Consider the following 18,630-nt stretch of genomic DNA (forward strand, 5'->3'; position numbering starts at 1 on the left):
GCACTGTTGACCGTTTAATTGTTGTCAAGGCTCATCTGATAAAGGAAGTGTTTTGGCTTATTACAACAGGCTAATCTTATAGGTTAAACTTATTTCCAGTGAGTTAGCTGGAAGAAAATGAATTTGAATTTAGCCAATAATAAATTTGACATAGCCTCAATTTAGATAGCAATCGTTTAATTTCATTCAAATTAATTTGGCTCAGTGTAAATTGACCTGCCAATACCCCCCAATGAAATATGTACATTCTTTAGCGAGGACTTGGCGTCAGTTAATTGATTTCAGCACCCTGCCAAACAGTCATATCCGAAATTGTTGTGCTTAATTAAAACAGGCACAATCTCTCCACAGGGCACATATTTTTGTGATGAATGAACAAAACCCTCACTTGTGCAAATATATTCTTGATACTGAATAAGCAGTGTGTGTTTGCCTGCATGTTTTTGTGTGTGTTTAATGAATAAAATAACCATTTCTGTTAGAATACCTCGAATATTTTGGACGGAGAACTCATGTAAACACATTTCATGTCAAATCAAAGGAAAGGTTTTTAGGGGATTTGGTTGTTTATTAAGGCATCATCAGGTCCCATTACATTTCATAAGCAGTTGCAACTGATGTACATGTGTCCCATTATTCATCCACCCTGCAATCTTTCTGCGGTAATCACTGTGATTCTTTAACACTGCGACACAAAATTCCTCTCTCTGATTGATGTCTGAAATTAGAACATGGAAGGAAGCAGACCTGCCTTGCCTGCCACCGAACCATCTAACCACACCAAATAAAAATCACACATCTCCGAGTTATTGTTGGCTGTTTAGGCCGAGCTGAGACACATATCAATCATAATAAGGACGCATATTGATTGAGTGCAGGCTTCACTCACGTAATGATGAGTGAAAGGATCGAGGGAGCTGGAAGATGGATTTTCAGGATGAATTTTTTTATATATACTGTTATAAAAGTGTAATTTTTTTGTATAACAAAGAAAAGTAAGAAAGTTTAGAAATTAGCAATTATGAGACATTGTTAGATTTTATCATACAAAGGCATAAGATACATACAAGGACAAGACTGTGTAGTTCCCTTCCTAATCCCTACTTTCCCAACCACGTTGTCTCAGTGTAAAAAAGAGACTGTTCTTGCTGAAGGTTGTCACTCAAAGTTAAAGCAAACTTAGGAGAAGAATAATAATAAAAAAATAAAGTTAAAAAAATTTCTGCATCAGATATGTTCTAATTTTGCTCTAGATATGCAGCAGGTAAATGCTATGTAACTCTTCAAGGTACACACAGTCGCTAGGAGAAACTCAAATCTCTGTTTGGACACCTGGAGGTCAGAAGATTTAAGCAGTATATTATGATGATATAGTTGTTGCTACTGAGTAGTGCTAAGACCAAATACACAACTCCCTTCCTGAATACCAAAACCTCTGTCTATGAATAACAAAACAGCACCCAGCCTCCCTCCACCTCCCTCACTGGTGTAGAAAAACAAACTCCAGTCTTTGGTTTGACGGTTCAATTCTCAGACTTTGGCTGTGACTGCCAGTTGTGGAAAATCTGAATAGCGAAGTTTAAATTTAACTTCTTATTGCCTTCCTTGTGCAATACCAGCAGGTGATAGTTGAGATGGATTTGTTGCAAAGGCCTCAACAGGGCAGCTGTATCATCTGTTATTTAGGCTGCAGAACAACAGCACTTTTCTCTTTTTCTTTTTTTTTTTTACAAATGTTTTGTATCAGCAGGAATCGTTTCTTATCGCCGATCTGAATAGTGCAAATTTCCTTGTCTTTAAGAGCATTTTGTGGCTCCTATTTACACAAAACATAATTAAAATTAAACCAAAAGTTAGAACAAATATACATTTTTTAACACGCTTCATTGACTGCAAAGTGTATTCTTCATTAGGAAAGACTTCATTTGATTCCCTTTGGCAACATACATAAATGGCTGACAGTTAATTTTGGCTGTAGTAGTGTAGTTCAGATAGATTCCCTTTAGCAATCCCTCTATTTCAATGCAATAAATGTACTCAACACAACACATAATCTAACATAAGCGCCATATTTGGTGGCTGACAACAGACTCTTTTGTAATTTCCATCCACAAATATCACTTTCAGACAGTCTTATTTACAAATCTCCACATTATAGGTTGTGTATTAAATGCCAATATTGGCCCATTTTCTTTCGAGGGAGTTCATGACTTTGGTCTTGGGAGTCTTTTCAGTTTCCACGGCCTCCTGGAAAGTTGGTCATTTGGATGTTGTCCCCTTGGAGTCCTGGGTTGTAATAGGCCGAACCACCGAGGTTCAAGTCCAAAGGTTCGGTGTTGTCTAATCTGAGAACTAGAAATTAGACGAGTTAACATTTGTACCATTGAACTCTTCGATTAAAGCAACCTTATTGTGAACTTATATTACACAGAAACTACTTTAGTTTACTTTGCATACATACAAAGTTCAAATAGTTTTTGGTGTATTGTATGTCTATGTCTATGTATCTGACTTGCAACTAAACTTGGAATTGAAGGAAAAACCGTAAAGAAACATTGTAAAGCTCTTATTCCCACAGATAACTGGCCAAACATAGACAATGCAACATCATATTGATGTATTTACAGTCCAACTTTGTGTTTTAAAACATGGTTCCCTTGTTGAGCCTCTATTTTGAACCATTTTGACCCAATATTTGTTTTTTATTTTAAATCAATCATACAAAAATAATGTATTTTCTTGCATTCAGTACTTGTAGGTGCAGAGGACAATATTGACTCAACGGAAGTGATGATTTTTACTCAACAGGTCCATACCCATTATGAGGAGCTTTTTGAAAGTCATTTGGCGAAGTGTAGGAAATCACTACACATAACTGACTAAACTAAGAAGAGTAAACAAGGCAGATTGAAGGTAAATGGGTACACTTAAGCCTAACTACAAAATAACAACTGCAACACAGAGACAGGGTTGCCAACCCTCCTGGGTCCACTGAGAAGAATTTGCCTCAGTTTATGGAGAGGAAAAATGATAAACTGTAACAGATACTTTGACAAGCAAACATTAAAATTAATTTATAAAATAAAAAAAACATGTTGATTTAACATTTAATAACATGGCTAAGTAGTGAAAGAGCTTTCTACCTTATATTTTTCCCCTTATAGCATATTTCGTGAATTGTTTTTCTTACAAACAAACTGCGGGTCAAATGATAGAGGGTGGCAAATTTGTAATTTTAGGATATAAATAAAATTGACTTGACTTGTATGTGTACTGTGGGTGGAGTAGTTGGCCTTTGGTAACGCATCTTAAAATACTAATGGGATTAAGTATTCCAGAAGGCAAAAATCTAACTGTAAAAGTGTGTTTTTTAGATTAATTTCTAACTATTATTTTTTATCACTGAAAGAAAAAATAAGTCTTTGGGGATCAGAAATGCTCCTTTTGCCTCTGTGTGGGCGGGTTGGTGTGTTTGATTGACAGTGTAGCCAACAATTATTTATTCTCTGTGGATGGAATAATTACGCATACAATTCAAAGTGGCAGGCTTTCTCTTTTTTCTCAGAAGTCTTTTATCATTACTGTTTGAGCATGCAGCTTATGGGCGTGTTCGTGTTGAACAAATTTTCATACGCTGCTGTGACTGGGTAGTTAATTTCTCATGCTGCCACTATACAGAGCACTGCGTCCCTCTGCATTGTTAAAGTTATGTTGTAAAAAGAATTGCAGAGCTGTTTACCACAACAGAGCTTTTCCTCCATTTTGTTTTGGCAGATTGCTTTCGGGCATAGCAAGCATGTCCTTTAAGGATCAGTTCACATTGAAAAACATCCTATTGTTCATCGAATGTTGAGAATGTACAGCATGTATGAAATGGGCATTCAGACCTTCCATTTAGTAATCTGACTCATTTTTAAATATGTTGGCATACCGGTCGGCATGCTGCAGCAGGAAACAAAACATGCAGCTTGATTTCAGTTAGCAGAAATGTATGAGGAAGTGTGAGAACATTCATGGAAAGAATGAAACAAGTTGCAAACTGTCATAGTCCATGATCCTATTTTGCTTGGTAAGGTTACCTTATTAAAGCCGGATGGAGTTATTTGCTTAGGCTTAGGCTAAAGGCATTTTGGGAAATACATGTATACAATTTCTTGCTGTGAGTTAGATGAGAAGATCAACGCCATCCTCATATCTTTATGTTAAATATGTAGCTACAGCTATTAGTTACCATAGCGTAGCATAAAAACTGGAGGAAACATAATTTGCCCATCAGGATTTCTAAAGCTCACTAATTAACACATTAAATCTTGTTTGTTTATTCAAAAAATAAAAAAAGGGATCATCAAGGGGATATGTATAAAGGCTGTTTCCTTAAAATGTTGAACTAGTGGGAAATAGTACGTGAGTGACAATGCACAATAATAATGAGAAACATATTTAGCACTGTTTCATTTTAACGTTACGTTTAGGGTTTGCAATCTGCAATTTACAAAATGAAATCCTTAAAAAGACCTCATTAAAAGTTCCAGAACCTATAAATATGCATATGTTGTTCATTTCTAAAGGTTTCCTGCTGGACACAATATGTCTTATACTTCCCTGTAATGTCCATTCTCAGTGTATGTGCACTGGTGGCTTTCTAAATCACACTTTTATATAAGCATGTAAGTTGCAGACTGTACCAGGATTGACTTCTAAACTATTTATGATGTCACAAATCATGCTCGTAAGCCCCACCTCTTAAAATCGGATTTTCAGTGAGCGCAGAGAAACTTTTCACTTTCAGCAGATGAATGTGAAAACGTCTTTCTAGTGTCAGACTCTGCACATACATCATTCTGCACAGTTAAGCTCAAACATTCAACTGGAGGAACAAGAATAAAAACATCTTAAACTTCAAAACTTCTGATCAAGTTGGCAACCCTAATTACATCCTGATCAAGCAATGACGGATAACAATTACATATGCCCTAGGGTTGTGTTGATGTTCCATCAAAATACCAACCAAGTTCAGCCTTTACTGTATAGGGGCGTGTAGGAGTTAACATACCTGGGTCTGAAGGATACTCCTCAACCAGTTTCCTGTGAGAGAAACCCTTCTGGTGTTTCTTTTTCAGGATGACGTAGGCCACCAGTCCCACGCAGGCCACAGCCACCGCTGTTCCCAGTACAGCCCCCCACGCTCCCTTTCTTTTACTCCTCTGGAGATCTGATTCCAAACCTTTATTGGAGGAATGAGGGGTCGAGGGCATGGGAGAGAGTAATACATAATTTGTCAACAACAAAATTATTTATATCAACTGCTGTCTTTGAGGGTTAATTGTCAGATAATTATGGCTGAAATGTCTTTCTGAAATTGTGTTTCCAGTGGCAGCACTCTGCATAGATACACATCCCAATTAGTCAGCTGTACAGATTTGTCTAATTTACGCTGAGATAATTAATGCAATTAACATGCCAAAATCATAATAATTTCTTGAATACATTTGAATATTTTAAGGCGTCAGGCTGTGCTCATCATCTAGATAAAGTGACGTGACTGAACATTACTACTGTGTCCACGGATCACTGAAATATCACAATTCTTTACATGTAAATATAGCACAGAGCTAATCATTAAACATCAACATCTGTGCCCTCACATTATGACAGCTGCTGTACAGGTGTGAAAAACATCAAGTATAAACTGACAAGTGCTTCTACTAACAAGATTGACCCATTATATTCTAACAATGAGAGTTTTGACATAATGTGAAACTGTAGACTTAGTTTGTACTTTACAAAGCATAATTGTTGAAGTTACATAAAGAACTTCATATTTTACAGTTTGTGCTCAGAACAACAGCAATGGGAGGTGGGCAGTTTGTGAAAGTGACTGAATTGTTTTCAGTATACTTTGACACAGAAATAGTACATTTGTATTTTATCAGGACTTACACATAAATAATTCAGTGGCTCAGTTTATCTACAAATGGCTCAATTTACCCACTTGCTAGGATCAATTTACCCCTAACCTGGGGCAAGTTGAACCAAAAGACCATTTTTTTTCTTACAGTGTAGCCTTATCTCAATTTTTGTTTGCTTTAGATGCATTTTTTGTAGACATAATAAAATATGAGTGAGAGTATTTGATTCAGTTATGTCTTATTTTTTTCTTGCTAGGGAGCTTTTAAGTAAAGATGTCATCACTGTATATGTATACAGCGATTGTATGTATTATTTTCTTTGTCTCATGCCAATAGATTCAGCAAAAAATGACATACATAAATAAAATTATATTCTATTGTAGGTTATAGGTGTATTTAGGCATACTGGCTCCATGGATTGTAATGTCTGTGTGATATAGCTCAAACACTACTGGATGGATTGCTTTGAAATTTGGTATGATTTCCCAAGGATCCCTGACTTTGGTGCTCTTCTGACTTTTCCTCCATGAGGTTGATATTTATTTATGGCTTTAGCTGAAATTTACTATTGGATGGATTGCCTTGAATGTGAAAGTGATCCCCTGACTTTTCACCGACTTTATGTCCAATTACCTGTAAAATTAATTACATTCCCATCATCCTCAGCTGTACATTGTGTTTAGTGCTAATTAGCTATGTTACAAGTTACAGGCAACTACAGTAAAATGGTGAGCATTATGCCTGGTAAACATCAGCCTGTTAACACTGACATTGTGAGCATATTAACATGCTGATGTTAGCCTACGGCTCACGGTACCACTGTGCCAGCCTCACAGAGCTGCTTGCAAAGCTGTAGACTATTTGTCTTGCTATATTATGATGAAACATGATTCATAAAGGACCTGACGTCATTGTAATAACTGTATGTTACCTTGGTCTAGTACGGTCAAGCCACTGGAGTGAATGTTTGTTTTTTGTTTTTGATGTCAGTAAAAGCAAACTTGCCTTGTAAGTTCATATTTATAGACTATGTTTATCTGTACTCAACCGTCTGTGCTTTTGTGCACACACTGTGCCTGTCATGGTGACTGTGAGGCAGTTTTTTCTTCTTGTGTTACCCGCAGTTTCACAACTGTTTTCCCACTGTTTATTGCCATCATCTGTTAGTGTTATGTCCTGCTGTCACATCTGTCCATGCAATGTGAGTTTTATTTTAATCCTAAACTCGTACCAGCTCTCTAGAGGCCCCTTTTTCCCCATTCCATGATGCAGGAAAAGTAGACTTTGGAGTTGATAGATATGATAGATATGAACATCTATTAGCACTATTGTATATGGCATGCAACCTTTTCCAGTCCTATCTACTTGATCTTGTGGTCGACACCAAAGGCTAGTCTCACGCCCCTGCAAAGAGGCAGCACAAGTATCTTGGACTTCAGTCCCTCTTTCAGTTTTTTTGCCACTAAAACAGGGTTTCATTGTCCTGCTTAGAAGGTGGTTGAAATAGACCCCTTCACTCATAGCGGTCACATCGATAGCACCTGAAACCCAATCCAACCTTTTCCTTTGAAAGAAGGGACGTTTGTATTCTGCCAGTGGGAAAATAGATGCAAGCAAATGTGGGTCAGGGAAAGGGCAGAAAAAAAGCAATGTGTAAAACAAGCAACAGTGATATATGCTCTTTAGCAATGAGCATAGTGTTACTTTCAAACCAAGTCTCTAAAGGGGATCTGTAAAGGATTTTCTGTCTTAGTCAGTCAGGAGGGCTTGGAATTTCATATACAATACAATTTTTCCCTGGTATCGGTCTATAATGTGATGTCATGCTTTTAGGAAAACACACAAAGCGGTTTTCTGGACATAGCAATGTGCACCAGATACTGTGACACCTGAAACTGCAGCAGTACCTCTTTCTGAGTTGGTCCCTAGGGCTGAACCTTTTTCTGTCTTGTTGGCCTTCTCAGGTGTGTTTGGAGCGGCGGCAGTTGTAGTCTCAGGGCTCATTTCTGTGGTCTCAGATAGGAAGACTGTTGTCGATGAAGAGGTGGTGGGTGTCTCGTTTATCTCTGGTGTCATTGTAGATGAAGATGTGGTGGGTGTTTCGTTTATCTCTGGTGTCAATGTGGTTGTTACAGTTGTCGTCGTAGATTCTGTAGCATTAATTAACCCTGTATCTTTGTCGGGTTTTGTTGTGGATTCTTGCGTAGTGTTGCCCTCTGGAGCCAAGGTTGTTGTCAGTAAATCAGTGTGATTGGAGTAATCTGGCAAGGTTGTGGAGTTTTGGGGACTCAGATCAGTTGTAGAGTTTTGAGGAGTGGTCGTTGAGTTATGAAATTCCTCCTCAGCGTCTGTCATGTTCACCTGACTTGAGTTTGTGGGATCTGCAGTTGAAGCGTTTTGAAATTCAGGTTGCTTGGTTGTAACATTAAGCATTGCAGGAGGCTCGGTGGTAGCAATAACAGTTACATCATCAGATCCATCATTTGCATCGCCATTCTCCTCTTCCTCATTATATATTGCCATAAAGCCAGATGGTGTCCCACTGTTGGCCGGATCGTATTCTGTCTTCACTTCAGGAACTGTAGTGTTTTGACTTCCAGCTGTATTTTTAGGTAGTTCACGGAGCCAGCCTTTATCAATTGTCCGCCCCGGAGAGTCGGTTGAGTCTTGGAGCGATGCCAGGTGAAAGGCTTGGACAAGTAGAAGGAGAACTGCTGTGATTTTTAAATACACTTCCATTTTCCCTTTTGGTTTTACTCTGAAACACAAGACAGAACATAAAACATTTTTGCATTTCTTGAAATAAATGTCATCCATCTACAGTTCTACATCACTGAGTAAACTTTATCTGCTAATGAAGACCATGCTATACGATTGATAGCTCAACAATAGGTAAGCAAGTGGATCTTGAGTGACTTATGTGACTTTACATACATTTGCCAAGTCGCAATAAACATTAACATGGGAATAATTGTCTTATTATTATTATTGATTGCAATTATATCCCCTGACTCTACATAACTGTATGTTGACAATACACTATAGTATATCTGTGATACGTCAAAATGAAACTTGAAATTATACACAGATTAAACACAGAACAACCTCTTAGAAGCAGAGTTGCAACCATGCAATTCAGCATATATTTTTGTGGCATCCCTCCAAAACCATACCAATATAATTGCATTAAATGATTAATGATTAAAAATCCTTCCCTTGTAAATTTGAGTCAAAATATAAAGACATTGGAGGCTGGACATAAATGCATCTTTACTTAGGAAATAACAAATATAATAACATTTTGTTTTCTGCTTTCTCCCAGTAACTTTGTATACCTCCTGACTGGGATAAGCACCATCGGGAAGGAGCCACAGGTGTTAAACTTGTGTTCATCACAGCCTTTGAACTCTCCCTGGCCACACAAGAACACTCAGCGTGTAACAAGACATCTCTGTTTGTTCCTATTTTCCAAGAGCACAAAATCACCAGCACAGGTCAGCTGCACTGACACAAGTCATAGTGAAAATCCTTGAGCGACTAATCTTGTCCCACCTCCCATCTTTGAGGGATCTGCTCAGTTGATGGAGCCTACAACATTATGAACACGACATCCCCATCTGATACATCAGGAGCTTGTTGGTGAATTTCAAGGCAGTCGTCCCTGCATTGTTACATGGCAAATTATCACAATTCAACACAGTCCCAACACAATCTGTGACTTACTGGCAGCGTGAATTTACACAGGTGCCCTGTGAGCAATGTGTTCTCCCCTCGGCTTTACTCCAACACACAAATGACTGCAGCTCCAGTTATTCCCTACAGGGCACTCTCACTGCGAGTCACTTTGTTGATTGGTTGCTTTGTTCTGAGCTGATTTTTATAAAGAGTGCAAAAGGCTTCGTTTACAGTGTGTAATGCTGTGGCTTGCAGCAATATATGTTTGAACATGCAAATCTGTCATCACAGAATATGTATAATTATATATTATAATAATATATTATTATCATAACTAGTTGCGTTTAAAAAAAATAAATAATAATTTCTTGGGTATATACGTGAATGTATATATCTATATAAATAACTATATATTGTTTCTATTTTATTGGTTTTCTGTGTAATCCTATAAATGTATTTATCTTTTTCTTTGTGTGTAGCATGAAGGAACTGCAAACTTTCACAAAAACTAAATGTCCTTGATTCCTTAATATCCTCTTTTAATGAATCAATAGGACAGCTGTGGTTCAGGAGCTAGAGCGGGTAATCCACTAGTCTCTAGGTTGGTGGTTCGATCCCCTGCTCCTCCTGTCCACATGTCAACGTGTGCTTCGGCAAAACACTGAACCCTAAGTTGCTCCCAGTGGGCAGGATAGCGCCTAGCATGGCAGCTCCGTTGCCATCTGTGTGTGTGTGTGTGTGTGTGTATCAATGGGTGAATGAGAGGCCAATTGTAAAGTGCTTTGTCCATCAAGGTACAAATCCACTATATACGTGCAGTCCATTTACCACTAACTGAAAATAAATTGGAAAGAACTAATTTTCTTTTAAACCAGTGGATTGTCAATCAAATCTATCCATAGTCTTTTAAATATAAATTGGAATTTCTGAAAAAGGTGCAAGCTAATTCTCACCCATTTCACACTTCCAAAAGATGAGACCGCTGTTCTTAAATAAGGATGGAAACAAGCAATCGTATTGATTGGCAATTAGCAATGGGACAGGAATGTTCATCTGTGGTCAGTTTCTCAACAACCTTGTTTATCATCCACACATCAGCCATGTTTCTGTGTTTTTCTTTCCTTCTCTGTGGGAAATAAATGGAAAAACCTGTGGGTTGTTGATGGTGCAGTCTGCTGTGTAAACGCAGGACCACTCAAACGGCTCAAGTTTGCCGGTTATACCACACTAAGAGCACATAATTACAGAAAATAGCTCAATCTACCAAGATAGGGTGAACAATTTAGAGCTTATAACAGTTGGACAGTGAAAATAATATTTAAGACAGCTTCATTTGCACCTAGAGATTAAAATCCACATCTGTGAACTAAATTCTGGGTCCATTTAGAAAACATGCAGTAACTATGGTGGTGTGTTTTGTTCCTAATTGCAACAATGAAGGGTATTGAGTATTGCAGTTGGAATTTCTCCCTTTAACTGCCATTGATCGATTGTTTTAAAGGCTGTCTGCTATACTAATCTGACAGAAAAAACATGATTCCTCACAAAGTTTAAATTATAAAAAATCCCAATTGTAATTTATATTTTTACATTTACTTTTTTACATGTCACTACTATCAGTGACTTTGCTCCAAATTCTGTGAGATTTTTTGGGGTGGTTGTCATGATGGTCTAGGGACTAAAATGTGTACCATGTAAACGGCAATGACCTTTGTTGCATTTCAACCCACCCTCGCCACATAATACAACTAGCAGAGCATGTTGAAGTGTGACTCCTCACATACTGAACATTCTGTGGAGTGTAATTATGCTGCAGGCAGCTGAGAATTAGGTGTAAATGAGACATGTTCATTTAGAACCAGTGTAACAGACGCAGCAGAGCTACTGGTTTGTTTTGATTTTGCACTGCGTAAATTAGCACATGGTCAACGGGGACAAGATCACGCAAAGATCAATGATAATCTATGACTTTAGAAATGACTCAAAAATGTAACAGGTGACCTGTATTGAATTATATCTGCCGACGACAAATATGACCACTATTTCCTGTTTGTATGGCATATTATATATATAATTTCAAACCAGTGATTCCTGTTTTGTGTACTCAACATGTCACTTCCTGTCGATACTAAAAATATCCTTACATCCGTCATCACATTGGGCATAGCTGTGTGGAACAAAATCACAGCAGCAAACTGTTCACCCCACTGAGAGAGTATTTGGCTGTCAGCGTCCTACCAAAGACTCTCTGCACCGTGGCGGGTTGAAGAAACAGGCAGGGATGTTTACTTCTGACCCTTCGCACTCAGAGAAGCCGCCTGTTGAAAAGAGTTCCCACTCAGCTGGTCTGTCAGAGTTTGTAGCAGCTATCACCTCCACAGCTCTCTCAACCGTGACTACACAGAGATTCAGTCCCACATAAACACACCCAAAGACTTAAAGAAGCACAATTATACATCCTGTCAACACCGTGAACTCTTTCAACCCACATTCAGACACTTCTTAACTGACATTTATGCTGTGAATCATTCAATCTTTTTAAAGTTCACCCGTGTTATTATCACATTTTACATTTATGTTGTACATTTACTGCATCGTAGAAAGCTCAATATGTGTGTTAGACAAAATCCTGATTGAAAGTAACTAAGTACATTTACTCAAGTACTGTAGTGAAGTACAATTTGAGGTACTTGTAATTCCATGTTATGCTTCCTTTTACCTCTACTCCTTTTTCAGAGATTCTGAGATTTGAGAGAGAAATATTGTACTTATTACTCACGGATTTATTGAGGGTCTTATTGTTTACTTTTATTAGATTTTACATATAAAACATACTGTATAAGTTGAAACAATATCCATGATCCAATAATATGATAATAAAACACTGACTGAGGGGCCAATTCCAAATAAAGAGTACTTTTACTTTTAATTCTTAAGTAGAATTTGTTGTTAATATTCATGTAATTTTACTTTGAATAAATGCAGGGTGTGTATTACTGTGGAATTACTTTAGAAGTGATACTCCACCGCTTGTCCCAAGTTCATAAGTCACTGTGCTACAGGGTTCTTATTTTTGACAACACTTGTGTTACTACTTTGTATATGTTCCCCTGTTTAGGTTATGTAATACAGTCTACAGTATGTATGTCACTCGTTGTTGGGATGTTTTGGCACCTAGCAACAAGCTCATTTTACTTTCACATTGAAAATAAAAGCATTTCTGTTTCTGGAACTCTATTTTTACTCTTTCAAAGGAGGAAACAGCGGCGAAAACTGTCCAAATTTAAAACATTTTACATGTTTTAAGTGTATTGTGAAATAAGTCTTTAGATTAAGATATTTCTCTAAAAAAACATTATTTATTATTGGTGATTCCTTTAGTTTAGTTTAGTAACTAAATTAAAAATATGACAGCGACTTAAATCTTATTAAACAGATTCAACACAAAAATCCCTCCATCCACTTTAAAGTCCCACACATTTCCTGAGAAAAACAAGACAAAGAATTAAATCCTTCCTCAGTAAATCCTTACCTTATTCTTAGCCTATATCAGATGAGAACAGGTGCACAGGCAACAAAATCTCTTCACTGAGCTGCCAACGTGTGAGAGTGAATCAGCAGTCGGCCTGGAGAGAGAAGCAGAGAAGGAGGGAGGAGGGCCCAGCAGAGTGGCATTCAGGGACCAACCTGCTCAACCTGCTCTACACCTGCCAGCAATAGCAACACACCCTGAATGGCATCCAGTTGCATGCTGTGAAAAGGCCAAACAGGACAGGGATGGAAATGAATGTAAGGACAAGAGAAGGGACAAAGGATTGAGGGGTTTGGGGAATGAGTCAATTTGTAACCGCCTCATTTCATGTTCCTATCTAAATAAGTTGATTATATTCATTTTTAGTTGCCAGGTTAGATCTGTGAATTCCCCCAGTGGGTGGAGCCTCTGGCCAAAGGTCCTCTGAGTCCTTTCATTTTTTTCTTTTTTTTTCACAGAGGCACTGGAAATGGCTGCTGTAGTCATGGCAACAAAAAGAAGGCTGGCAAGCTCGGGTTTCATCCACGCCTTTGTCTCAGGTCTATATCAGGCTACCAAGTGACGTGTGACTTTGTGAACTCACAGGTACCGTGCGTCAAATGAGCCGGGATTGTTTTTGTCTCATTCCTCGGTTAACTGAGTCATGAAGCGGCTGAATTCACAAGTGAGGCGGATGAAGTGGCACTCAAAGCTGGTATGCTTTGGTGAGTCAAGAACAAGGAGTCGTACCTCTAATTCCTTCAATTTATTTTATTTTATGAAGAAAAGAAAAATAATGCTAATGCTCCATTATTATATTTCAGTGTTCATGACAGTGTCACAGTGAGTCAGGATGCACAATACCAGCAAGGTATTATTATTTACACGTGTGCTTTTCCCGTTGTGACCTGTCAAACTGTCCTCTGTGAAAAAGGCCTATTGTTTTTGCTGCTGACAAAAATACACACAATACATAACACATGTACACTCACACTGAAGAACACTACCAAGATTTGAAAAGCCTCAGTGAGATATCTTCATCACTTGTTTTTATTTATTTATTTTGTGTGTGTGTGGTTTGGCCACAAAAGAAATACCTTTCTTTATCCATCTTTTTATTATTTTTGTTAGTTTTTTTTTTATTATTTAAATGTACATGCTAAACCCAAAAAGAGCAGCTGTGGCTTAAAAAGGTTTGATCCCACCCTGATGTTGCTCCTCCTGTCCACATGTTAAAGTGTCCCTGAGCAAGACGCTGAACTCCACATGGCTCCAGATCTTCAGACCAGCACCTTGCATGGCACTTGGTGTGTATGTGAATTGGTGAATGAGAGGCACATTGTATAAAAGCATTATGTAAGCACAGTCCATTCACCAGAAATACACAAAAATACAAAATAATTAAATAGATGATCTCAGTGTCACCACTTGTAGCTACAGCCCTGGCTTCAAAACTGTTTAAAATATTATTACCTAGGGATCAAAAACATAAATATGCATATCTAGACATGTGCTTTGTTGTCATAACCAAATGACATGTATTCAAAGTAGTGCAGTGAAGGTATCATTGTTTGGAGGTCAGCTGTTGATATACTGCCATAAATGAGGTTTAACAGTAGCTTACTGTCCCAAGCACACAGACAGCTTGTCGCTGGCACCTCACGTGGCCTGCCAGTGTTTGAAGCTAATGGGATCGTGTAGCCTCATCAGGGACGTGAATAATAGAAATGCGTAAATCTTGAACAGAGGATAAACAGGCTTCAGACTTCAGTGCAAAACAAAAGTGTACAAAGTCATGAAAAAGTAAGAAGGTGGAGCACTTTGAAATCTGGTAAATAAAGAGCTTCATAACAGCAAAACATTTATGCACATTTATGATTCAAGTTTTATGTTAGCTTTTACTCAGTACCCAACATGACAGATATACAAAGCCAGTTTTGTTTTTGTTTTGTCTTTGGCAGTAGAGATGCGCAGTAACAGATGAATCCAAAAGTCCAAATAGTCGATTGCATCCATTCCTGAGACACTGTCTCAGTACTAGGCTGCCAAATATTTGTAGTGCAAATAGTGAAATTAAAGCCCCTATATATAAGATCTGATAATGTCAGACTTTGGTGTCTCTTAATAGTATCAGAAAACATTACTTTTTGACTTGTTTCATTTGCAGTTTCCGTCTCTTAACTTCTGATAGTTGTTGCCGAATATAGTAAATACAAGAACACAATCGTGTAGGAGTGGACTCTGTGGACGAGGACCAGCTCATTCTAATGTGACAAAAACACATTTCTACTTTCCAGGTAATTATCCACCTACAATGATATATTAATAAGTATACTATTAAGATGTGGGAGGGGTCTGTCAAGAATTCGGTAATTTGATGCCCTGGGAATGAAAACAGGCTACATTTTCATATTTGAGCTCCTATATTCTCCTTCATTTAGTTATTCTGTCAAAAGCTATAGCTTCATAAAATAACTCCTTAAAATTGAGTAGTTTTATACACCATCAACAAATTAAATTTGTTTATAATCCTAACTCATTAATTAATTATTAATGACATCAGCATACAGATAAAAAAATATGCTTCTTTTAATTTAATTTTTAAAACAAACAGAATCATCTATTGCAGACTAGGATATTGTGTTTTCTTTGTATAAAGAAAAGGAAGCACTGAAGCTGAACGAGTATTTAACTGCTTATCTTGATTGCAGAATACTGTAGATACAAATGTATTTGTTTAGGTGCCTTGTTCATTAAAAAAGACACCTGTAATAGAGAGATTAATGAGCATACAAAAGGATTTCACCTTTCATTTAATAAACCTGGCCCAAACATGTATTCATTCATATGTATCTCACATTTTTTTCATACACCATGGAAAATGCTGATGCCGAATACATACATTTATTTATATATATATATAATATATATATAATATACTATAATACTATAGAGAGAGAATGAGAGAGGAGAGAGAGAGAGAGAGAGAGGGGAGAGAGAGAGAGAAAGAGGAAAATACATAATTTACTCATTCTTTTTTATGTTGAATAGCAACATAACTGCATAAATTCCATTTGCATTTGCTGCATAGCTCTTATATTTCACAATCCAAACAGACAGCTTGTAATGAAACTACAGTAACATTTTACATTCAGTATATATATGACAATCCCGAAAATAACAGTGTGTAAAATGGAATACATTAAAGCTGCCTTTTGTCTATTTTTAGCACTTAAATAATTCTCCTATAGACATGGGGAATTGAGACTGATATAACAGATATCTGAAGTACAACAGAACAAAGTAGAAGCATTAAAATCACCAGAATATGAGGCTTTTCACTCAACAACAATATAATTTACCAATGTATGATTTATAATTTAGTGACATTAGGATATGCTCACTCTGATTTTGGATATAGGAAATGAGTGTGAATATGTGGAAACAGACAAGCCTTTTCCGACATCTGAGGCTGCTGGCTTTATCAGAGAAGCCAATTTGGAAAATGACTGCGAAAGGGAACATGAAACAGCTAAAATGCCATAATGGGTCTGCACTTATGTGAATCTTGTGAAACATCATTTGAGCTATTATTGCATTTAAGGTTAATTCAATCTGATTAGAAGCAAACACAGAAAAACAGGTCACACTGTGGATGCTTGTTTGTCTGTGCCTGGTTTCAAATTAGAAATGTGTTTCAAGATATTTTCATAAAAAGTGAAAAACAGTGTTTTCATGCTGTTACAAGCAGTTTACAGCTGTTTAGATTTACGTTTCAATTTCACAATTATAATTCTGAATTAAAGTTTTATGTGAAGAATCAAAATGTTCTTTTTCCAGTAAGTTCTCCAAAATGAAGCTCTCAGATGCTCTGCATAAACATTAGATTTGATGAGTGTTTTCCTGGTATGCTGAAGACTCTGTGGCTCAATCTGAATAGAAACACTTTGCAAGTCTTCTGAGAGACATAATGAAAAACTCAAACTGTGTTTGCTCTCACTTATTTCCTCAGTTGATCATAAAAAGTGCATCATTTCTACCAAGTCAAATCCTGTGGTTTTCTCGGGAGGTTTTAATGGTTTTTGACTCAGAGTCAGTGAAAATGAAATTTAGCAGTAAATTGCCTCTAGAAGACATATTCATCTGGGTAACAACATGTAATTACACTCAAGGTGTTCTCTGTTTCATAACATGCTTGTGAAACTTAAATAACAGCTGCCTGAATACTAATTCAGTCGACTTTCTGGAGGTGTTCAATACAGAAACAATGTGTACATTTAGTGTTAAAAACAAAAATAAAGCCCCTATTTTAACAAAAGAACATGGCTTCAGGTTATCTATGTGTTTTTCTGACAGAAACCAAGTTGTGGCTTTATATAGCCTAGTGCTTTGAGCTCTCTGGGCTTGATTAAAGTCTACGTCCAACTGTTATGTTACTGCGAGCTCACATAAAGCATTAATGATACCCTCTTAAAACCCACAAAGAGCATGTAATTTGTGTGTGTGTGTGTGTGGTGTCTGTGTGTTCTGTGTGTGTGTCTGTGTGTAGGTGTGTGTGTGCGAGAGAGAGGATGTTGGCTACTTATCCAGGTCTGGGGAGGATACTTCACTGTCAGAGTTGAATTATCTTCTTCAGGTTTGTGTCTGGCAGAAACCAGTGAGACCCAGAAGGCAGGAGGGAAAGCTGAATGGCTCTGCCTTGATATCTTTTAGGTTTAACACCCTGTACACAATCTAACATTTCCTATTTGTATACCACCGGTTGGCATTTTTCTCCTACCTTAACCCCTTAACATATTGTTTTCCCCTGTTTTTAACCATAGTTTTAAGGTTAAAAATATGCTATTTATTATATATTCTGTATCAGCTTGTACCAACTGTTTATTGAAACTAAATCCTTTTAGAGTAGAAAAACACTTAATTTGTCAAATAGAAGTATGTATGATTGACGAAAATAAAAGAAACACATAATACAGACAGAGAATTATAAGAAATACCTAAAAATATTAGGAAAACGTATCTTTGATATTTAAAGGAAATAATCTGCTCAAAATTATTCAAAATCACTCGCTTTACACAAAATTCCTGCAGTTTCATTCACTGTTGATTGTACAGTATCAGTTGTTATGTATTGTTATCATTATGTAATATAAAATATCCATAAAATATGTCAGTCAGGGGTCGTCAGTTTACTCACTGATAGAAGACGGGCCTTTAACGAAAAAGGTTAGGAACCACTGTCTCATTTTATGCACCTATTTGGTATCTTTGGAAGATTTGGTTGCAATCCTAAATGAATTAGTAGAGAAACATGACAAATGTAGATGCTTTGATACAGGACACAAGGAGTCATTGAATGGTTTCATGAGAATAGAAATGATGTGAATCAATTGAACACCTGAGGATGGAGAGGGTTCCAGAGACTAGGAGGTTCATGTTGGTTTCCCTTTAAATTGTCACCCATCTGTATGTTAAAGGTTCCAACAGTGTCTGGTTGCAGCCAAAAATGCCGCATTTCAAAAGCAGCCTGCAGTA

General features: G+C 37.2%; 1 protein-coding gene across 1 annotated transcript; it reads right to left on the reverse strand.

The window, feature by feature from the left end:
• Window positions 1-547: 547 nt before the first annotated feature.
• Window positions 548-13,204, reverse strand: muc15 (mucin 15, cell surface associated). The gene is made up of 4 exons (XM_035682130.1): window positions 13,117-13,204; window positions 7,817-8,667; window positions 5,054-5,224; window positions 548-2,352 (listed from the first exon to the last, which is right to left on the reverse strand). The coding sequence occupies exons 2-4, from the start codon at window positions 8,646-8,648 to the stop codon at window positions 2,231-2,233; spliced, it is 1,125 nt and encodes a 374-aa protein (XP_035538023.1). The 5' UTR covers window positions 8,649-8,667; window positions 13,117-13,204; the 3' UTR covers window positions 548-2,230.
• Between the last annotated feature and the right edge of the window lie 5,426 nt (window positions 13,205-18,630).

Source organism: Morone saxatilis, unplaced genomic scaffold (assembly GCF_004916995.1).
Source record: "Morone saxatilis isolate NCDOM2014 unplaced genomic scaffold, NCSU_SB_2.0 Contig11, whole genome shotgun sequence".
Lineage (NCBI taxonomy): Eukaryota > Metazoa > Chordata > Actinopteri > Moronidae > Morone > Morone saxatilis.

Coding starts and splice junctions, on each gene's coding strand:
- muc15 (XM_035682130.1), bottom strand. CDS start 8,648: ATGGAAGTGTATTTAAAAATCACAGCAGTTCTCCTTCTACTTGTCCAA. Junction 5,225..7,816: donor AGGGACCAACTCAGAAAGAG/GTACTGCTGCAG, acceptor CCTCCAATAAAG/GTTTGGAATCAGATCTCCAG. Junction 2,353..5,053: donor GGAGTATCCTTCAGACCCAG/GTATGTTAACTC, acceptor TCTAATTTCTAG/TTCTCAGATTAGACAACACC.